The sequence below is a fragment of the Barbus barbus genome, assembly GCF_936440315.1.
Source record: "Barbus barbus genome assembly, chromosome: 12".
Taxonomy (NCBI): domain Eukaryota; kingdom Metazoa; phylum Chordata; class Actinopteri; order Cypriniformes; family Cyprinidae; genus Barbus; species Barbus barbus.
The window spans coordinates 26,520,278-26,542,776 of record NC_136740.1 but is presented as its reverse complement, the minus strand read 5'-3'; the positions used below and the strand labels follow the sequence as shown (position 1 = coordinate 26,542,776).

At 37.0% G+C, this 22,499-nt stretch overlaps 1 protein-coding gene across 1 annotated transcript; it reads left to right on the top strand.

Annotated features, from left to right (window-relative positions):
* The first annotated feature begins 9,461 nt into the window (after positions 1 to 9,461).
* On the top strand, positions 9,462 to 22,482 carry mtx1a (metaxin 1a). The gene is made up of 8 exons (XM_079430166.1): positions 9,462 to 9,560; positions 13,962 to 14,031; positions 14,919 to 14,998; positions 15,891 to 15,983; positions 16,056 to 16,238; positions 19,087 to 19,163; positions 19,264 to 19,421; positions 19,535 to 22,482. The coding sequence occupies exons 1-8, from the start codon at positions 9,480 to 9,482 to the stop codon at positions 19,753 to 19,755; spliced, it is 963 nt and encodes a 320-aa protein (XP_079286292.1). The 5' UTR covers positions 9,462 to 9,479; the 3' UTR covers positions 19,756 to 22,482.
* Positions 22,483 to 22,499: the final 17 nt, after the last annotated feature.

The following is a 22,499-nucleotide window of genomic DNA, read 5'->3' as shown; positions in this document are numbered from 1 at the left end:
AATAAGAAAAAGTAACTAAAACTAAAAGTTAACACTCTGTAAATACTCTATACACACCCATTTAAGAAAATACAGAAATTAAATAAAATTGACAAATGCATACAACAACATTTCAATAGTAAACATATAAAGGAAAAAAATAAATAAATAAAATAAAAATAAAAAGCGATATTTCCTTTGCCGGTGTCCTAGCCGGAGTCGCACGGTAGAGTCAATGGTCTTTACACTCTTTGGTCTTCACACTAAAAAAGAAGGCTTCACACGAGGTCTGCCGCGGTATAATAACCTTTTTTTTATACCTATCTAACAAATCACTACTAGAATTCAGCTGAACCCACTTTCCTATTAATCACTAAAAATGGCCAAGCAAGTGCACACACTGACAAGGTACGCGATACAGTATGAGACCAAACGCGATTTCAGCAACTCTTAAGTTGAAAAAGTTTAACTGTATTATTTAATGAACCTGAGTTAACATGAACTAACAGTTTTTTATTTTTAAGTTTCAAGTTTAATTTATTAATATAGCACCATTTACAACAGCAGCATCTGTCCAATGTGCTTTACAGCATCAAAAAAACAATAAGTAGTAAATATAACAAAGTAAATAAAAAACACTATAAAGTCACTGCTAAAACCCCAATTATATTAATATTATATATATATATATATATATATATATATATATATATATATATATAAATTAAATAATTATTTAATATATTATATATTAATTAAAGTTATATATATACAGTGTATATATATATATATATATATATATATATATATATATATTACAAAATATAAGAAATAGAGTCGATAATTGCCATCAAGTCGAAAACAGACATGAAACATAAAGCGACGTTGAAAGCAATGCACAAGTAATGCGTAATGAGTAGAGATTTAAAAACCTGTAAATTAGGAGCAGTTCTAAGCTAGGACAGGGGTGATATGGGTGAATTTACGTAGGCCCATTAAGAGTATTGCTGAAGTATTTTGGATCAACTGGAGACTCAATTACACAATACAGTGAATTACAGAAATCTAAACGTGATGATATAAAAACATGAATTACTCTTTCAAAGTCTTGAAAAGAGAAGTAAGGCTTGATTTTAGACAGAAGATGGAGATGAAGGAGACAATGAATATCAAATTTCAACTTACTGTCAAGCAAAACACCAAAGTTTTTAACAAGGGTTTTGGCTTGGGATGTAACAGATTGATTACTGAGATATTTTAATGCAATGCCACTAGGGAGACCACAGAATGATAATTTCTGTTTTCTTTTCATGAAGGTTGAGAAAATTTAATGACATCCAGATTTTGACATCCTTCATACAAGCCAACAAAGTATCAAAGTTGTTGTTATCAGAGCGTTTAAGTGGCAAATAAATCTGGGTAGCATCAGTGTAACAGTGAAATGAGACACAGTGCTTCCAAAAGATGGAGCCCATAGCGAGCATATACAGAGAGAAAAGTGTTGGAGCACTTATTGATCCCTGTGGGACCCCAAGGGACTCAGGGAGGTTAGCAGCTGATGACATGTGTGTAGTCGAACTGAGATCCTCCAGTCTTTTAAATAGGAACTAAACCAACCTTAAACAGTTCCTGTCAAGCCCACATAGGAATTGAGTCGGGCAATGACAATATTATGATCGATCATATCAAATGCAGCAGTAAGATCTAAAAGCACTGATACAATTCTATCACCCTGGTCAGTTACCATATAGATATCATTTAACACCTTTAATAAAGCTGATAGTACTATGAAATGTTCTGAATTTAAACAAAGAATAATCATTTCTGTAACAAATGTATCTGTTGCTCATTGTTAATGTTAATGCAATAACTCAAGTTAACTAATAAGACCATATTGTAAAGTGTTACCTATTGTTCTTTATAATTCTTTTGCACTTTAATATTTTTTACTTTATACATTTGTGTATTGCTTTATTGTATTTAAATGTTCAGGGTTTTTTGCTATCAGAAAATAGTTATGTAACAGTTTTTTGCTACTAAATATAACTATTGTGATAATACCCTATAATGTGGTAAAAGATTTAGCAATTATCGTAACATGAAAATTTGAAAAGTCACATGCCTAGTTTAGACAGACCACTTTCACTTTAGATGGACAGCCTACATCATCAGAGTGTCACACCCAGAATGTCAGGATTGTCTATTGTATAATTTCTAAATAAAAGCAATACAGAAACTCACATATATGCAGCTTAAGCTATCTATTCAAATTGGCTTTTCAGCGTTTCCAGTGACCACTTTTACTTCATATTGATAGTACATGTATGTGATTTGACTGCCACACACACAATGGCAGGACTGTTTGCTGCAAAATTTCAAAATAAAAACTAATAAAATATTTTGAATATCAATTCAGATTGTTATAAAAAGGAAACTCAGCTTTTCACATAACAATTTCACTTCAGATTGACAGTACAGCACCTCAGACTGTTGCTGATGTCAGGACTATCTGATGTACAATTTTAAAATAAAAGCCCTCTAAAACTCACATATATGTTGTTTTGACTATTCGTTCAGATTGGTTTAAAAAGTGGACTTCTTGTTTTTACAGACCACTTTCATTTCAGGTGGACAGTACAACTCTTAAGAGTGTTACTCACACAATTTCAGGACTATCTGATGTTGAATGACAAAATAAAAAGCTCATATATTACCTGTTTAGCTTATAGATTTAGATAGCTTTAAAAGGAAACTCCGTTTCCACAGGCCAGTGTCACTTATGATTGACAGTACATCGCCACAGATTTTAACATACACAATTTCGGTAGAGTTTGATGTTTTTTACATTGAAAAAATGTTTAATGAAATTATTGTTTACAGATTATTTTCAGATTGATTTACAGATTATATGTTAAATAAATAAATAAACATAACAAAGGCACATTATTTTTTAAGCTTTTCTTCAAAAAGGGATTTAACAGCACAAGCTGCAGTTCCACTCGGCTGCCCTGGCCTGTTCCAGGTCTTCTTCTGCCATGCTTATTCTTCATGGAACCACACATCACAGCTCTCACACTGGATCTGGAAAATGAGAAGGTGAAAATTTCAGAGTGGTGATAAATACTGCTGTAAGGCTCCACCCATCCGGCCCAAAGAAGGTTTCCGGTGGTGGATGAAGGGTTCCTGCGTGTTCGGTCTTTCCAGTGTGCAAAGTTCTTCAATTTAAATTAAACTCTAATCTGACTCCATTTTATCATTTAATCTGACTCCATTTTAGCTTGACCTCGTATTTAACTTGAAATACAAATTGATTGTTTGTCCATTTCTAATTTATTATTCTGATATTTGATTATTCTAGTTAACTCTTGACTTCATATTTACTCGTTCATTCGGTTGCTCATGTCTTTAACAAGGATGCAACGTAATCTACTAGAGTCAATAATTACAGAGTAAAACAGAATAAGGTCAAATGTAACAATTTATTATCAGTCAGGTAAATATTGTATGTATTATGTCAATTCCACAGCAATTCAAAGAGATCAAATCATATCAATACAAAACATCGAATTCTCAAAGATAATTCTACGAGTAAAGGATGCATACCTGACTTTATAGAAATACATAGTGTGAGCATTGAGACCCACACTACGGGCTTTCTGGTTACAGAATCGCCCTGATCCTTTTGCCAAATTTCCTTAAGTACTTCAGACCAGAATAAACATCCCCCAAACTGGAGACAGGAACTAACAATTTGGATTTGCTTTGATCAAGCCGAGTTAGCACCTTTTTGGGACAGAAGGTAATTTGCATGAAAACCACTGGGAACTGACCCACCCTCTATAGTATGCAAAATATCTCTGAACTCTCAGGATCTGTATTCCCTTTTAGTTTACTTCTTACAAGAATGAGACCATTGTACCAGTCGCCCTGAGACAATTCAAATGATACCAAACATGACTGTAAATAACACTTGCATTAATGTAGAATATTACATTCTTCTATTGACCATTCTGAGTGAGCTGAGTGAGTGAAGGATGGGGGAAGGAAGGGGATGAAAAGGAACTGATGCATATGTGAGAGAGGCATTTTCTTGTATTCTCTCTCAGTGGGATGTGGAGACAGATGTCTGTATGTTAATGTACTGTGTGTGTGTGTTGTCCATCTCAGGAGTTCAAAGTGTCTGAGTTTCTGTAATTCTTACACTGCGCATCACAGTTTATTAGTTACTTATGGCTTTGATCTTCAAATCAGCTTTCAACACTACTACTGATGTTACTAAGTCAAAAACCTTACCCATTTTGTCAGAGGAGGCCCAGGTCCAATTGGCTTTGCCATGGAGCACATGGCACAGTTAGTGGCTTAATTGAACACTAAAATATAAGCATACATATCAATAAATTAATAACACCAAGAGAGGCTGTATATTGTTAAATGCTATGTTGGGGAAACTCCCACTTCGACTTTCACTTAACAAACTTACAATAATTTCAGAATACAGCCAAAATGACATTGATTCCTTTTTTTGTTTTTTATAACAAACAATTAACAGCAAACATCTATATATTTAAGTAGTGACTAAAAGCAGCATTTAAATTAGACCTTAAGACAATGCATGTGGTACAATGTGGGTAACACTTTTAAGACTTCAATCAGTCCATAAGCATCCCCTTCTTCATTGAAACACCACTCTGTGTTTCAATTGGTTGACAACTGGTTTTATGTTTTTGCAGATCTCACACTTACAGGTTACATCAGTAATACTGCACCACTGTTGCATGGCAATCATTGAGAAAAACACTGCTGAAGAATGCCACTGCTCGGATGAATTATTACTTTATCAGTAAGTTATTTCAGTCACATTGTAGTTTGTGAAACAATTCTCACTATTAATAGATGTAAGACATTATAGTCTGCCTCAACCCAGCTTCCACTCCAAATTTTATATTAAACTATTCTCCTGTCCCTACAAAGAGCTTAATTATCCTAGAGATAGTTATTCCCGATCCAAATAATATGTAAATAGTATCTCCGGAGTGATAATTCTTCACTTATAGCGTGGGAGCAACAGTAGGCCATCAAGAACCATCTGCTGACCAAAAATGGTACATGAAACAACTGATAGGGATTCTGTTTAACCTTATCATCCAAACTTGAAAGTCTACCAAAGTTGAGGGAACAGAAGGCTATAACTTGCATTGTTATCCGCAATTTACATTTAAAAGTAAACTTAATTTACATGTTGAGCAGGAAGATGAACGTAATACAGTTTACAATGTTTTAATATAGGATGTTCGGGGTTCATTTAGACTACGCTGTTATTTGTACTTTGTCACTGCTACGCTGTAATAAAATTATTTTTTTCATCAAGACCTTCGACGTCTTCATCACTTTTTCTAATAGTTGTTAATTTTAGGTATGGTGTAGGATTAATGGATCATATGCATAATGCATAATAAACATTACCGTGTGCTCTATAAGTAATAATAAACAGCTATATGCTAGTAATATGTATGCTATAAACAACTAGTTAGTAGGGAGAATTTATCCCAAAACTAAACTGTTACCAATATTAAATTTGGTATATATTTTTTGGTTCGTATTACTACACACTACACACAAACACTTTCCTTACAAACCTGATGCTTTAAGTATCTGCAGAGCCATTGTTTTCCGCTCATTTGCCATTTCTTTTTTCGCTGTACCAAAACTTATTTCTGGAACAGCTGGAAAGGTCTTCATCACTGCTCTTGCCATCTAAACAAACAGACATTTATCATCATACTACCATCTATATCTGTACCAGACTCATGCATAGGGCAGCAGTACCAATGCATTAACCACAACTACATTAACAAAATAATAATTATTTACTCATTTAGGGCTGTACAAGTCAGTTAAAAAGAGTTAGAAGACATGGATTTAAATGACATGATACAAGTATGAGCAATACCATGACGACAATTACCCCACAGCTACAGCTATCTTGCTGTATTGGATGGGTCAGGACTCCACCTGTCCATTCAATGTCCACCCAGTCCCCTTTTTCATCGCCTGGCTTTCTTATTTTTAGGTAGTCACTGTATGTGATTCATTGTGGGAGTAACTTACATTAGGAACAATGCAGATAAAGTTTGCAACGTATAATCTAAATAATAACTAGATCAAAAATATATTTCTAGTAATATTTCATAATGTTTAAAAAATTAAACATGCTTTGCTGACCATGATATTACTGTGCTTGATTGGCCAGCCAACATGCCTGACCTGAAACCCATATGGAATCTACGGGATATTTTCAAGAGAAAGATGAGAAACTGTCAATCTGAGCTGAAGGTTCAATAGTGCCTCAGCAGGAACAGACTGATCACTTCCATGCCACACCTCACTGATGCTGAAGGAGCCCCGACCAAGTATTGAACAGGTAGAATATGAGTTTTTGTAGGGCTCTTATTATGTAATGCAACATCAGATCATCTTGAAACTGGTTGAGTACCACCCTGGGGTAGTGGACTATTAACCTGAATTGAAACTGGTCTGTGGAAACAGGGAGTTTCCTTTTTAGAGCCATCTAAAATCAAAGACAAGATTGGTCATATATGAGTTTTTCGAGGGCTTTTATTTTGTAATGCAACATCAGATCGTCTTGAAACTGGTTGAGTGCCACCCTGGGGTAGTGGACTATTAATCTGAATTGAAACTGGTCTGTGGAAACAGGGAGTTTCCTTTTTAGAGTTATCCAAAATCACAGGCAGAACAGGTAGAATATGAGTTTTGGAGGGCTCTTATTATGTAATGCAACATCAGATCGTCTTGAAATTGGTTGAGTGCCACCCTGGGGTAGTGGACTATTAATCTGAATTGAAACTGGTCTGTGGAAACAGGGAGTTTCCTTTTTAGAGTTATCCAAAATCACAGGCAGAACAGGTAGAATATGAGTTTTGGAGGGCTCTTATTATGTAATACAACATCAGATCGTCTTGAAACTGGTTGAGTGCCACCCTGGGGTAGTGGACTATTAATCTGAATTGGAACTGGTCTGTGCAAACAGGGAGTTTCCTTTTTAGAGTTATCCAAAATCACAGGCAGAACAGGTAGAATATGAGTTTTGGAGGGCTCTTATTATGTAATGCAACATCAGATCGTCTTGAAACTGGTTGAGTGCCATCCTGGGGTAGTGGACTATTAATCCGAATTGGAACTGGTCTGTGGAAACAGGGAGTTTCCTTTTTAGAGTTATACAAAATCACAGGCAGAACAGGTAGAATATGAGTTTTTGGAGGGCTCTTATTATGTAATGCAACATCAGATCGTCTTGAAACTGGTTGAGTGCCATCCTGGGGTAGTGGACTATTAATCTGAATTGGAACTGGTCTGTGGAAACAGGGAATTTCCTTTTTAGAGCCATCTAAAATCGAAGACAAAATTGGTCATATATGAGATTTTGGAGGGCTTTTATTTAGTAATGCAAGATCAGATCGTCTTGAAACTGGTTGAGTGCCACCCTGGGGTAGTGGACTATTGATCTGAATTAAAACTGGTCTGTGGAAACAGGGAGTTTCCTTTTTAGAGTTATCCAAAATCACAGGCAGAACAAGTAGAATATGAGTTTTTGGAGGGCTCTTATTATGTAATGCAACATCAGATCGTCTTGAAACTGGTTGAGTGCCATCCTGGGGTAGTGGACTATTAATCTGAATTGGAACTGGTCTGTGGAAACAGGGAGTTTCCTTTTTAGAGTTATCCAAAATCACAGGCAGAACAGGTAGAATATGAGTTTTGGAGGGCTCTTATTATGTAATGCAACATCAGATCGTCTTGAAACTGGTTGAGTGCCACCCTGGGGTAGTGGAGTATTGATCTGAATTGAAACTGGTCTGTGGAAACAGGGAGTTTCCTTTTTAGAGTTATCCAAAATCACAGGCAGAACAGGTAGAATATGAGTTTTGGAGGGCTCTTATTATGTAATACAACATCAGATCGTCTTGAAACTGGTTGAGTGCCATCCTGGGGTAGTGAACTATTAATCTGAATTGGAACTGGTCTGTGCAAACAGGGAGTTTCCTTTTTAGAGTTATCCAAAATCACAGGCAGAACAGGTAGAATATGAGTTTTGGAGGGCTCTTATTATGTAATGCAACATCAGATCGTCTTGAAACTGGTTGAGTGCCACCCTGGGGTAGTGGACTATTAATCTGAATTGGAACTGGTCTGTGGAAACAGGGAGTTTCCTTTTTAGAGTTATCCAAAATCACAGGCAGAACAGGTAGAATATGAGTTTTTGGAGGGCTCTTATTATGTAATGCAACATCAGATCGTCTTGAAATTGGTTGAGTGCCACCCTGGGGTAGTGGACTATTAATCTGAATTGAAACTGGTCTGTGGAAACAGGGAGTTTCCTTTTTAGAGTTATCCAAAATCACAGGCAGAACAGGTAGAATATGAGTTTTGGAGGGCTCTTATTATGTAATACAACATCAGATCGTCTTGAAACTGGTTGAGTGCCACCCTGGGGTAGTGGACTATTAATCTGAATTGGAACTGGTCTGTGCAAACAGGGAGTTTCCTTTTTAGAGTTATCCAAAATCACAGGCAGAACAGGTAGAATATGAGTTTTGGAGGGCTCTTATTATGTAATGCAACATCAGATCGTCTTGAAACTGGTTGAGTGCCACCCTGGGGTAGTGGACTATTAATCTGAATTGGAACTGGTCTGTGGAAACAGGGAGTTTCCTTTTTAGAGTTATCCAAAATCACAGGCAGAACAGGTAGAATATGAGTTTTGGAGGCCTCTTATTATGTAATGCAACATCAGATCGTCTTGAAATTGGTTGAGTGCCACCCTGGGGTAGTGGACTATTAATCTGAATTGAAACTGGTCTGTGGAAACAGGGAGTTTCCTTTTTAGAGTTATCCAAAATCACAGGCAGAACAGGTAGAATATGAGTTTTTGGAGGGCTCTTATTATGTAATGCAACATCAGATCTTTTTGAAACTGGTTGAGTGATACCCTGGGGTAGTGGGCTATTAATCTGAATTGAAACTGGTCTGTGGAAACAGGGAGTTTCCTTTTTAGAGCCATCTAAAATCAAAGACAAAATTGGTCATATGAGTTTTTGGAGGGCTTTTATTTTGTAATGCAAAATCAGATCGTCTTGAAACTGGTTGAGTGCCCCCCTGGGGTAGTGGACTATTGATCTGAATTGAAACTGGTCTGTGGAAACAGGGAGTTTCCTTTTTAGAGTTATAGAATATGATATTTGGAGTGGTGTGTGGAAACAAGGAGATATGCTTTTCCTCTGATCTGAGTTTTACTCGGTATTACCGCAACGCCTAGTATATGCGCGCACCACAAAATAACGTGGCGGCTAGAATGACCGTGTTTTTGAAAGTGGAGGCTGGCTTGACCGCGGTAATGAAACGCAGCTACAGATTGACAGATTGGTCGGGACTTTTATTTGTCGAATCGTCAGTTCCGGGTCACAGGTGTGTGGATTCTGAAGATGGCGGCGCCCAGTGAGCTGTTCTGCTGGAAGGCTGGTTTGGGTTTACCGTCAGTAAATACGGACTGTCTTATCGTGCTGGTGAGTTTTCATCACTGGCTCGTGTAGTCTGGATGTTTATACGGGTTGGGTTCTTGCTCAAGTTTCCGTCTTTGTGTAGAAAATTGCCTCGGTACCGATCACTTACAAAAGTACAGTGATATGACAGTCAGACCATAGATTTTAACGTGGCATAAATATGTATAGTAATGATAATAGTATTTATTTATACCAGGATTTTTATTTTATTACATTTTTACCAATTTAGTATTCTTTGCATGATACTAAAATACAATGTACTTTGTGTACGTAGTGGTTTCAGCTGGTGTTTATTATTACTATTATTATATGTAAAATATAATGTGTGTGTGTGTGTATATATCATAACATTTATAATTATATATATATATATATATATATATATATATATATAATTATAAACAACAACAAACAACAGTTGTAACCACTATTCACATAAGATTATATTTGAAGTACCTTGTTCACACACACACACACACACACACACACACACACACACACACGTTGGTTTTTGTGGTTTATGGGGACTCTCCATAGGCGTAATGGTTTTTATACTGAACAAACTGTGTGTGCTATTGCCCTACACCATCCTTACACCTAAACTTAGCCCTCACAGGAGACTTTGTGCATTTTTAGATTTTCAAAAAAACACCATTTAGTATATTTTTTAAGCCTTTTGAATTACGGGGACATAGGCAGTGTCCTCATAAACCACCTTCATATTGTAGTACCTCTGTCATACCCATGTCATTATACAAATTTGTGTCCTCATAAACCACATAAACATGTGCACACACACACATATATATATATATATATATATATGTATGTATATGTATATATGAGATAATCCACTCTCATCCGTCCATTCTCCAAACCACTTATCTTCTCTAGGGTCACGAGCAGAATAATGTCAATATTTTATATTATACATATAATTTATTAATATTATTACTATTATTGTCTTATCTATTTTCCAGAATAAAAATCTGTAGATTTTTGGCCCCAGCTACTATTTTTAATTAAATAAGAACATAGCAAATTAGGTTTACTCATTCTTATCTACAGATATGTTTGCTGCATGAATCATCATGTGGGATACATATCCTCCACTTTTCTTATTTTTCCACTTCAGTTTGGTCACACCAGGGCGCCACCTGTCTGTGCTACTGTAAACCACAAACCCGGCACTGTCATCTGGAGTTAACATCAAACTCATCTCCCATCAGCAGCTTTGGACACTGCATTCAGATCCATTTTATTCCTAATCAACAAAGGTTGTGTGTGGGCACAGAACCAGGTCACTGTTGCTGAAATCGCATGTTAAAGTGATTAGGTTACTTCAGCGCTGTGTGTTTTGGACTCTCTAAAGTGTGTGGTGGGATTTTTCCAGATCGCCAGCGGTCGGGATGATGTCTGTGTGTTACAGTCTGTCTGCAACAACTCTGGGCGCTTTGAAAACCGCAGGCATGTTTTGCTCCCTGTGTCTGATGGTTTAGTAATATAAAGTTCATTCAGAATTTTCCAGATTATCTCATTGAACCAGAAAGGGTATAGTTACTTTAAATTGTAACTGCATGTGAAGGCCTGAGGATGTCTGGAGATTTGCCTGGTAGCTGCCAGTTTGAACTTAGGCCTGTCATAATCATAACATTTTTGACAGTGATTAGTTGATTATCATTAATGATAATGTTTTGTTTTTTTCATTAATTTTGAGAAGATTAAGTTATTAGTCACATTACCTTAAATTTTTATGCCATAATGTGAATAAATGGCATAAAAATTTAAAATATATTCAAATTAAAATATTGAAGTGCTCCTGTAAGACATAAAATTAAAAAACATGATTTTGTTGAATGTATTGTATTTGTTTAAAATGACTTTTTATTGTGATCTATTAATGTAATTTAACATTTATGTTATATTATATTTATAAGTCGTACGGGCATATTAGTAGCAATACCCAACAATACGTTCTGTGGGTCAAAATTTTTCTTTTTCTTTTTTTCCTAACAAACCATCAATGGAAAGCTTATTTATTCAGCTTTCAGATGATGTATAAATCTCACTTTCAAAAAATTTATCCTTCTTACTGTTTTTTTGGTCACATATAATATAGGATAGTATTTACTAATAATAATATGCATATAATACATCAAATAATCTTACCAGATTTTTCTGCAATAATTATGACAGGCCTACTTTATTTAGGAGATCTCTTGTGATGTTATGTTCGTTCTTTCTACAAGTTTCTGTCTTGATTTTAAAAGTATGCTTATTTGATGTTTATGAAGTCATTTTATTCTTTATGCAGTGCTTGATGTTTTGCAGTGGTCTTGGAATTTCTACTAACACTTTAATACTAACACTAATTTCTACTTTAATAAAAAAGAGCTCAAATGAGAAAAAGTATAAAATGTTACCTTTCAGCAAAAGCATTTACTCTGCGTTTATTGATGAATTGCCCTGCTGTGGTTGCATTGTTTCACTGTATTAGAACACTGTTCCTTAAAGACAGAGCAGTGATTGGACGTGCAGCAGGGTGGGGGCGGGGCTTAAAAGCAGGACAGTCCAATCATCATCTCTCTATTTAAGGATCTAATGAGCTGCTCAAATTAATTATTACCATCTGCACTTTCAAGAGAAGCTGTTCTGTCATCCGTGGCCTAATTTCAGTGTGTTTATGTGTACAGCAGGAGTCTGATGAACTGCTTTTACTGTGGGCAAAGTGGATTTCAGCCAGCTGTACTTTTCCTCTTCGTGTTTGCTTTGGACAGTACCGGTTGTTCACATAGGAATGATTTATTTCCGAACTTGATCCCCTCTACTTTACGAGCCACAATTTAGGATTGTGTAGGAATCAATCTAGTAATAAATCTGAGGTTATGATGTCAGCCTTTGATGGAGTTTACGGCACTTTTCCAGCTCACCGTTCAACTGCAGCCGGGAAAAGGAGAAAATCTCACAACTCAATAGTCAGCTTTTTCCAGACCCCCCCCTTTTACAGTCACAGTGAGTTTTTGAGTGCTGGTGCTAGCCTAATGTTAAAGAAATCGCCCAGAAGTGATTCTGCTGCTGTTTTTGCAATGAAACACAAACAATCTGAAGGATCTTTATGCAGCTCTTTTCCATTACAAGACGTTTCATAGTGACTAGCTCCAAAATGAACATTAAAGATGTCCATACTATTCATATCTCCAGAAGCCATACATAATCTCTGAGGGACAGACTGGTATTTTGTGGCATAATTACATCCATGCATTTTCTATACCCACTTATACTATGTTGGGTCACAGAAGAGTTCTAGAGAAAAAATAGTTATTTGTTATACTGTTTATTTTATTTGTAATAACTGCTTCAAATGTAGTACTTTATAACATTTGGAGCTTCACAGTCAAGGTCAGTTGTTCAAGAGCTGCTTGAAGATTCTTCAAAAATTACACAATTGTCAGCTCCGATAGTCTCATGAGCAGCGTGCTGACATAGCGCCGTTGTGCTTCGGGTGTCCCGAATTCGAGTCCTGGCTCGTGGACATTTCCCGATCCCATCCCCCTTTCTCTCTCTCTCACTTGACTTTCTGTATAGCTGCTGTCCCATCAAAATAAAGGCATAAAACACTGAGAATAAATCTTTTTTTTTAAAAAGTCATTATTTTTGGGTGAACTATTCCTTTAAGAATCAAGTCTGATTATTCTCGAGTCTTTCTTGGCTTCGGTCTAAAGTGTAAAGAAGTGCTCCAGGGAATTTAACCCCAGTGATCAGCAGTATAAGATGCTTTCAATGGAAAGAATCTGCTAAACGACATGCTGAAGGCCTGAGCCAGGTGTGAAGCACTCAATCTGTCAGCTCTCAGCTGCATGTGCAGGAATGTGAAATTACGTCCCTCTTTATCGGATGTCGTTGTAAAATGAGGCATCCCATCCTAAACCCCTAACCCTGTCCAAGAGCTGAATGGAGCTGTTTGTTGAAGTTAGCTAACAGTTGTTGTTTATTCAGGTTGCATTTGTGCTTTTATTGCAACTGCATATTATGTGATCGTCATCTGTGTTGTGTATGAGGTTGTGTTGTTTCTTGTTGTAATTTAGTGGAGCTTGCTAAGGAAAGCAACACGGTTCATACTTGGTTTGGTTTGTAAATTTGTACATAAGTGATGCCTCCAGTGATGACCTAAAATTGCTTTTCTAGCTCTTAAGATTTATAATATTGGCCGGACGTTGTAAATAAAATCCTGTAAATGTGGAGGAGGGAGTTGTATCTAGAGACCAGAATGCCACATATTGACATGAGGCCAGCAACGCACTTATAACCAGATTCTGTCTAAACCTGGAAGTTAAAATCTTGTTAACCATAAAGTGAAATTAGTGCACATAATAATAATAATAATGTCTTTTATATAATTTCTAGGCATACGCTCGCTTTGCTGGAGCTCCGCTCAAAATTCACAAGATTTCTAACCCCTGGAGAAGCCCCACAGGTAAGCAGGCAAAGTTTTAACAATCAGTTTCTTGGCGAACACTCCACATTCATTAAGACAAACATTTAGCGTGTGCTTTAACTGAAGCACGGAGGCCTCTTCCTCTTTCCTGCCGAGCTGCTGATAACTTGCATCTGTATGTTTTCTCTTACCACATTCTTGTCTGTCTCCATTATTATTTTCCTTAGCTCCTGAATTTTTCCAAAGTTCAATATTATTCCATATTGAAGACCAATGTTCCTTCAACAGTTTTATATTGGGTAGACCCTTTGATTTTGCAGCAACAGCTTTATATGCACTGCATTCACTTCATCATTCTTTACAATGAAATTAAATACAAATAAAGTATAACAGTTAATTAGCCTGTTTATAATATTATAGCGGACCTCCTCTTGGGATGTGTATGATTGATACATTTTACAGCTACTAAACCATTAATAAATAAACAAATTACTTAGTTCTTTTATTTAAAAGATCATTTTATTTGTATTTTTGAAAAAAAAAAAATACTTGTTTAGCAATTATCAATGAAATTGATCATAGTAACAGTAGTAGCCCTTTATTGTCACTAGTCACATGTACCAGCGAAATAGTAAATAGTAAAAACTTACTATAAAAATTCTATTTCAAATAAATGCTGTTCTTTTGCACTATGTATTTATCAAAGAATCTTGAAAAAAATGTATCATGGTTTAAAAACAAAAAAAACTAAACATATTAATCAGCACAACATTTCATTAAGTAATAGTGTTTTCTAGAGATCATGCATTTCTATTTTTGATGTCCAGAGTGATAGTCGAAAGTTTAAATAGACTGTCATTGATAATTTTTATAGGCCCATATGTTTTTTTTTTATGTTTTTGCTGATGCTGATGTCTTCACTGAAGGTTCACTTCCTGCTCTCAGGACCAAAGATGAAGGCAGCTGCTCCCAACCCAGTCAGATCATCATTCAGTTGAGGAAGCAGGTGATTATCTCTTATTTTGCAGCTGTCATGGTAACGTTTTGCTTTTCATCAAGCATTACACAAGTGTCCCTGTATATTTCACTCTTTATTTCGGGTTCATTAATTTGAGAACCGCAGCCTTTCCAGTGAAGGCTGCTGCCATTATAAAGGCTCCCCTAATTTTCTCATTAATCATGTTTGATTGCACAATGAAGGTACCCATTAAATTTGAATGGAATAAGACACAATAAACATGTGTTTTCAGGAAAGGTTTTAATTAGGTGCATAATTAAAACCCTTCCTAGAAACACGTTTATAGTTTCTCATTCTACCAGTAGTAGTGCTGTTCTACCCAGAGCTGCTTACAGAGTCAGGAGCATACACAGATCAGATCAGATCAATCCTTGCAGCTTTATTCACAAAACACTACACAACTTTTTGGATGCTAAAGTACTTTCTCCTATAGAGTGCTGCGACCTCAGTCCAAAAACCTGGAAATAAGTTTACAATTTTGAGCCTCCAGTTTCTTAGACCCAAAGTCAATGTTTTTTTTTTTAAAATAGGTTTTTGATCATATGCCTGAAATAATGTCTGTGATTAACACAAGCTCCTTTTTTTCAAAGATTAAAAGATTTGTCAAGCGATCGTGGTGTAGTTTGTTTATAACCAGCCTCTTGCATTCAGGCTTCAAAATTCATAAAACTTGTTTTTGTTAGTGAAGATTATCTTGATGAACCAAATTTGTAATAATCTCAAACTTTTGCTGGTCACAGAGCTTATTTTCTGCAATAATAAAAAAGCCATTTTCATTGGTCAAGGACCGCCCAAGAGGCCATCTGACAGACATGTAAAGCAACCAGTCACAGTTTGATTTGTTCAGTGTCGTATAGTGATATTGGAAATTTGTTTTCAGAAATACAATGCAGACTATGATCTCTCGGCCAAAGAGGGCGCAGACACTCTGGCCTTCATCTCGCTGCTGGAGGAGCGACTGTTACCTGCACTGGTGAGATTCAAACACTGGACTTTGAAGAGGAAATTTTAGTGGGTACATGCTCAAACTCTCATCTCCCTGCAGATCTACGCTTTATGGATTGATCCTAAAAACTATGTGGAGGTGACGCGTCCCTGGCATGGAGAGAATATGTCCTTCCCACTCAACTTCTTCCTGCCGGGCCGCATGCAGAACAGGCAGCTTGAGCGACTCCGCCTGATCCGGGGAAACAATTCGCTGGAGGCGGGAGAAGAGGCAGAGAAGGAGGTTGGTGGGATTCTGGATATTGTGCTTGATAGTGTTTGTTTTTGCTGTGCGATATGCATCAGATGGTGGGTGGGCTGTGTCTGTTGTGACACTAACACCTCTCTGAGACACCAGGGCGGCTATTAGACTCCAGCCAGAGGCAACAGTATTCTGGTCCCTGAAGAGGACACCGATAAACCAGCAGATGTATGGCATCTGGGCTCAAACAGAGCAGAAGTTCCATTCTGGCAGAGAATTCTATTTTAGATAGTTGCTAGTCTGATGTTGGGAAACAGCTCTGCTTGTTTATGACTCACAATGTGCATGCTTGGGAACTGTTCGCCTACGGCTGAGCAATATATATTAAATGTTACGTTTGCGATGATGCTTTTAATGCAATATTAAAGGAATAGTCCACCAAAAAGAACTTTCTGTCATCATTTACTCCCCCTGTATGACTTTCCTTTTTCTACAGAACATGAAAGGGCATATTTTGAAGAATGTTGGGAACCAAACAGTTTTGGACTTAATCTTTTTGTCCATACACTGAAAGTCAATGGGAAGCAAACTGTTTGGTTACCAGCATTCTTCAAAATATCTTCTTTTGTGTTCTGCAGAAGAAAGAACGTCATACAGGTTTGGGCAGACATGAGGGGGAGAAAATTATGACATTTTCATTTTGGGTGGACTATCTCTGTACAAGCACATTCACACCAAGAAAGAAAACTATATTAGCTTCCACACCAATGCACGATGGTGTTCTGATTATTATAAGTGCACTTGTTATATCGTCTGCTCAATCGCTTTAAAATTGGGGTCTCATTGGCTCTTCAAAGGTGGATTATGGTTCAGCTGTGAAAAGAAATCGTTCTGAAAGTGATTTCAATAACATTCCTTTGAGTCATTAAAGTTATAACCATGGTGTGGTGTTTTTTTAAATGTTTTAGAAGAAATAAATGTTGGTAAAAAATACTATTTATACACTATACTATATACAGTCAGGTCCATAAATATTGGGACATCGACACAATTCTAACATTTTAGGCTCTATACACCACCACAATGGATTTCAAATGAAACGAACAAGATGTGCTTTAACTGCAGACTGTCAGCTTTAATTTGAGGGTATTCACATCCAAATCAGGTGAACGGTGTAGGAATTACAACAGTTTGCATATGTGCCTCCCACTTGTTAAGGGACCAAAAGTAATGGGACAATTGGCTTCTCAGCTGTTCCATGGCCAGGTGTGTGTTATTCCCTCATTATCCCAATTACAGTGAGCAGATAATAGGTCCAGAGTTCACCAGAGTGAATACAGAGGGTTCACCACAAGATGTAAACCATTGGTGAGCCTCAAAAACAGGAAGGCCAGATTAGAGTTTGCCAAACGACATCTAAAAAAGCCTTCACAGTTCTGGAACAACATCCTATGGACAGATGAGACCAAGATCAACTTGTACCAGAGTGATGGGAAGAGAAGAGTATGGAGAAGGAAAGGAACTGCTCATGATCCTAAGCATACCACCTCATCAGTGAAGCATGGTGGTGGTAGTGTCATGGCGTGGGCATGTATGGCTGCCAGTGGAACTGGTTCTCTTGTATTTATTGATGATGTGACTGCTGACAAAAGCAGCAGGATGATTTCTGAAGTGTTTCTGGCAATATTATCTGCTCATATTCAGCCAAATGCTTCAGAACTCACTGGACGGCGCTTCACAGTGCAGATGGACAATGACCCAAAGCATACTGCAAAAGCAACCAAAGAGTTTTTGAAGGGAAAGAAGTGGACTGTTATGCAAAGGCCAAGTCAATCACCTGACCTGAATCCGATTGAGCATGCATTTCACTTGCTGAAGACAAAACTGAAGGGAAAATGCCCCAAGAACAAGCAGGAACTGAAGACGGTTGCAGTAGAGGCCTGGCAGAGCATCACCAGGGATGAAACCCAGCGTCTGGTGATGTCTATGCGATGCGTTCCAGACTTCAGGCTGTAATTGACTGCAAAGGATTTGCAACCAAGTATTAAAAAGTGAAAGTTTGATTTATGATTATTATTCTGTCCCATTACTTTTGGTCCCTTAACAAGTGGGAGGCACATATGCAAACTGTTGTAATTCCTACACCGTTCACCTGATTTGGATGTAAATACCCTCAAATTAAAGCTGACAGTCTGCAGTTAAAGCACATCTTGTTCGTTTCATTTGAAATCCATTGTGGTGGTGTATACAGCCAAAAAATATTAGAATTGTGTCGATGTCCCAATATTTATGGACCTGACTGTACTATACTAGTATACTATTTTTAAAATGCATTGGTATGTTGATCCATGTGAATGGAAATTATTAAAAATATTTCTTGTTCATGGTAATTTGGTGAGAAACATTTTAACTAATGTTTTCTTCTTTCATTTAATCCTTTTTAATCTAATCTCTTCAGTGGCTTTTAGGATAAAACAAAGCTTCCTCTGACTGAAAACTAAATTGGTTACACTTTTTTTTTTTTAAAGGTGTCTTTGTTACAGTGAAATTATACATTTAAGGACTGAGGAATATTAATTAACTACATGTCCTTACTATATGGTTAGGATTAGGGTTTGATTTAGGGTTACTTGCATGTAATTATGTATAATTTATTGTTATTATAATAGTAAGTACATGTAACAAAGACACCTTAAAATAAAGTGTTACCAAAAAAATGTTTTGCAAGGCAAAAACGCAAATATTGAGATATATAAAGCTAAATACTGAGATAAAAAACATAATGACTGGTAAAAGTAGAGAAAACAAACATAAGAATCTATAATCTAGTTGTTTCTTCCACATCCTCTCAGTTGTTATTCTCTGTGACTCTCTCCATCTTTCCCTCCAGCTTTACCACGATGCTCTGGAGTGCCTCAATCTTCTCTCTCAGCGTCTGGGATCGAACAAATTTTTCTTTGGCGATTCGTAAGTGTTTTATACATCAAGGTTGACATTTAAGCTTTATTCTCAGTTGATTATAGGTTAGGTTTAATATACATTTGATGTCTTTGTGTGTGTGTTAAAGGCCCTCTTCTCTAGATGCATATGTCTTTGGTCATCTAGCTCCGCTTATTAAGATCCGGCTGCCTAACTGCCGACTGCAGCAGAACTTGAAGAATCTGGACAACTTGAACACATTTTGCTGTAACATCCTGAGCTTGTACTTCCCCAGCGAGTATAAAGGTAGGAGACCAACAACCACAATATAAAGTGCTTGCAAAGAATAAAACGTCCATTGTTCTGTTTGTAGAATAAGAGTCATTGTGTCCTCATGTTCGTGCTTGTTCTGTTTGCAGAGGGCGTCAGTCGTCCGATGTCCAGCACACAGCAGGGGAGCAACTTTGACAACGAGCCATACAAGAGACGCAAGCAGCTGCTGTCAGTGCTGATCGCAGTGGCAGCGATGCTGAGCTACGCTCTCTTCAACGGCATAGTAGCTATTGAGCATGTGCAGGAGGAGGAGCCTGCAGGCCCTGCCTCACTCAGAGGCCCCTCCCACGATGAAGAGGAGGAGTGAATGAGGATGAATGAAAGTAGGACTTTTTAGTTGCATTAGGATGGACATGCCTACACGGTGGAGGAAAACACAGGAACAACATATTGTTGGGGATTCATGCATTATTTATTCCTTGAGCTTTAATTGCATGATAATCTTTGGTTTTATAGCTTTTTTTTCTATAGAGCTACACTCGTTGCTTTAGTCTCTTGACTGGGTGTATTCACCTGTGTTTTCTTTTTTACCGAAAAAAATAAAAAGCAGAACTGTTTATAGCTACAAATGTTAAGCTAAGTTTAGCTGAGAAAGCACTTAACTTGTCGTCACCAACCTCAACTTTCATTGTGTGGACCAAAACATATATTACAGTTTTAAATAGCTTTATGATAATAAGAATGAGATTTACATCTCTTGCTATTGCATCTACACGGTATTGCCTAATTTGAAGCTCTGTTTTTCTTTCAACACATTTTATTTGCTTACCTGCGTTTTTCTGCTCTGCTGTCAGTACTGGTCTGCTGTTATATACTTCAGAGAGATTAATACTCATGTTAATGTGATGGTCCTATTGAGTGAAATAGGACATTACCAATATTTAATGATGTTAGAGTCTTAAAAACATAATTTGTTCTACTTCATGTCTCATTCCAAACCTGTGCGACTTGGTTTCTCATGTGAAATACAAAAGACATATTATGTAAAATGTCGACATTGATTTCTCAATTAAAGTGCAGATTTGTGCTCCAGAAGGAGAAAAAGTAGTTCAAACTACTTGTGATCTATTTTCTAAATATTCTGCAGCCATACTTTAGTTCATTTATATAATTATTCACTAAAAATATCCCTCTTGGCTTTTGGAACTTATTTGCGCTATATATTCTTATATTAAAATTTGAAAGTTAAAAAAAGTAAAAATTTGGATCAGCATGTCTGATCACATGTGAAAACCAATAGTGTCTGGCATCACTAATTTGTGCATTGCACATTTGAATATTGTGCCAGAATGATTATTATGGCACATTGTATAGAAAACATTGACTTAAACAGGATTAAAAATGTTCTTTTGTGACAATCGTACAGGTTTACAACAACACAAGGGTGAGTTAAAAATGGATAAAGAGAAACTGTTTTAATAATTGAGGATTAGAAATGGCACTTGCATATTTTTTAGGAGACCGTAACAGATTATTAAAACCAAAAGTTACTGTCCAAAGAAATCTTGCTGAGAGACCACAAAACTGGCTGAGATGTTTCAGTTCCTGTAATTTTCCATGAGGTCTATGGCAGTTAAACTAGAGGAGAGTGATTTTTATTTATATCTAGTTAAACTATTTGAAAGAGAAACCATGGATTAATGAAGATGGCTGATTTGGGTAATGTTACTTATTGTTTGTTGTCTCTTTTTTTTTCTCTCTCTCTATAAACATCTTTGTTTTAGACCATAAAGCTCCAAAACTAGTTCACTGGTGTGTTGATGTGTGTGTATTCATTCATACACTACATTCTAGAGAGATGGAAAGGAAACCAGACTGAACAGTCAGTTAATCTCATTTCACAAGGTGTTACAGGCTGTAAATATAAATTGCTTATGGATTTCTATTTTCATAATTTAATGGGCAAATAAATGGTCCTGAATAATCCTTATTCTGCAGTGGGTTTCTTTATTTTTGGCAGTTGCAATGCTGTGTTGACACAGAGGGAGTTGCTGATTTTATCTGTTGCATTGTTGTGTGACCCTGTCACACAACAATGCAACAGAGTTACCCCGAGGACTGTGTGTGTGAATTGGAGGTTGTAAGAGAGAAAGATATTTGTTTCAAGCTACAGTTTACCTGCCGGCAGTGTTTCCGAGCATCAGAGCTGACTGAGTGAGGGCTCTGTGAATTGGTGCCCTGGGGAGACACAGCTGTGTGTTACAGCACCAGACTGGAATCTCTCACTGGCTCCTGTTCGTTTCCTTGTATTTGTGTGTGGAAACATAGTGAACCCCCTCCCCATGCAGCACTAGATCTAGAGCAATCAGGAGCTCCCCGAAGCCGCACGACATCGTTTAATGACCTCAGAAGAATCATCTGGGAAAGAATTCCTGTTCGAGAAGGAAAAATGCATTTGGATTGTGCTCATTTTCCACACAGGGATAGAGACGGGGAAGCGGTGGGTGGGGTTATGCTTTGAACTATGTGTCATGGACCAAACTGGTTCTGGTTTTGTTCAGGGTGCAAAAGTTTGATTCATGACTCCATTGTGAAGATTTTACTCAAAACTCATATTTTCCCTTCTGGAAAGAGGGCTGTTTAACAAGCTCCTCATTTAAAGTGCTTTCTGATGGTGCTTAGTACAAAAAGCTGAACCATTTTTTTTTCTGCTTGCAGGGTCCAGTAAAGCTCAAGTATGACAGAACTGTTCCCCCGACACCTGCTGTTAAAAGCTGTTTCTAGGGAAACTCGGTGGTAATGAAAAATAAACATCACCCCAGGACAGACTGTCGGGACTGAATGCTGAAACTAAACAGCCATCATGCTGCTCTGCTTTAAAATCTCAACAGCATTTTCTTTCTTTATGCCAGGAGATTGTGTTTTCAAGCAGACTGGCACAAAATCAAGAGCTGACACTTGAATTATGGATTTGTGCGAGAATAGACATCAAAGCCAGCATTTGCATCTGTTCTTTTCACAATACAACAGTTCTTATGCTATTACCATGTATATTATTTTATGTATTCTGCCATGGAGTAAATACAAGGTCTTTAAAAAAAAAAAAAACAT

What these genes read in the sequence shown, in the direction of transcription:
- mtx1a (XM_079430166.1), top strand. Translation starts at nt 9,480, where the DNA reads ATGGCGGCGCCCAGTGAGCTGTTCTGCTGGAAGGCTGGTTTGGGTTTA. An exon ending in TCATTCAGTTGAGGAAGCAG is followed by an intron (nt 14,999 to 15,890) that starts GTGATTATCTCT and finishes ATTTGTTTTCAG; the next exon opens with AAATACAATGCAGACTATGA. An exon ending in CTTCCCCAGCGAGTATAAAG is followed by an intron (nt 19,422 to 19,534) that starts GTAGGAGACCAA and finishes TTCTGTTTGCAG; the next exon opens with AGGGCGTCAGTCGTCCGATG.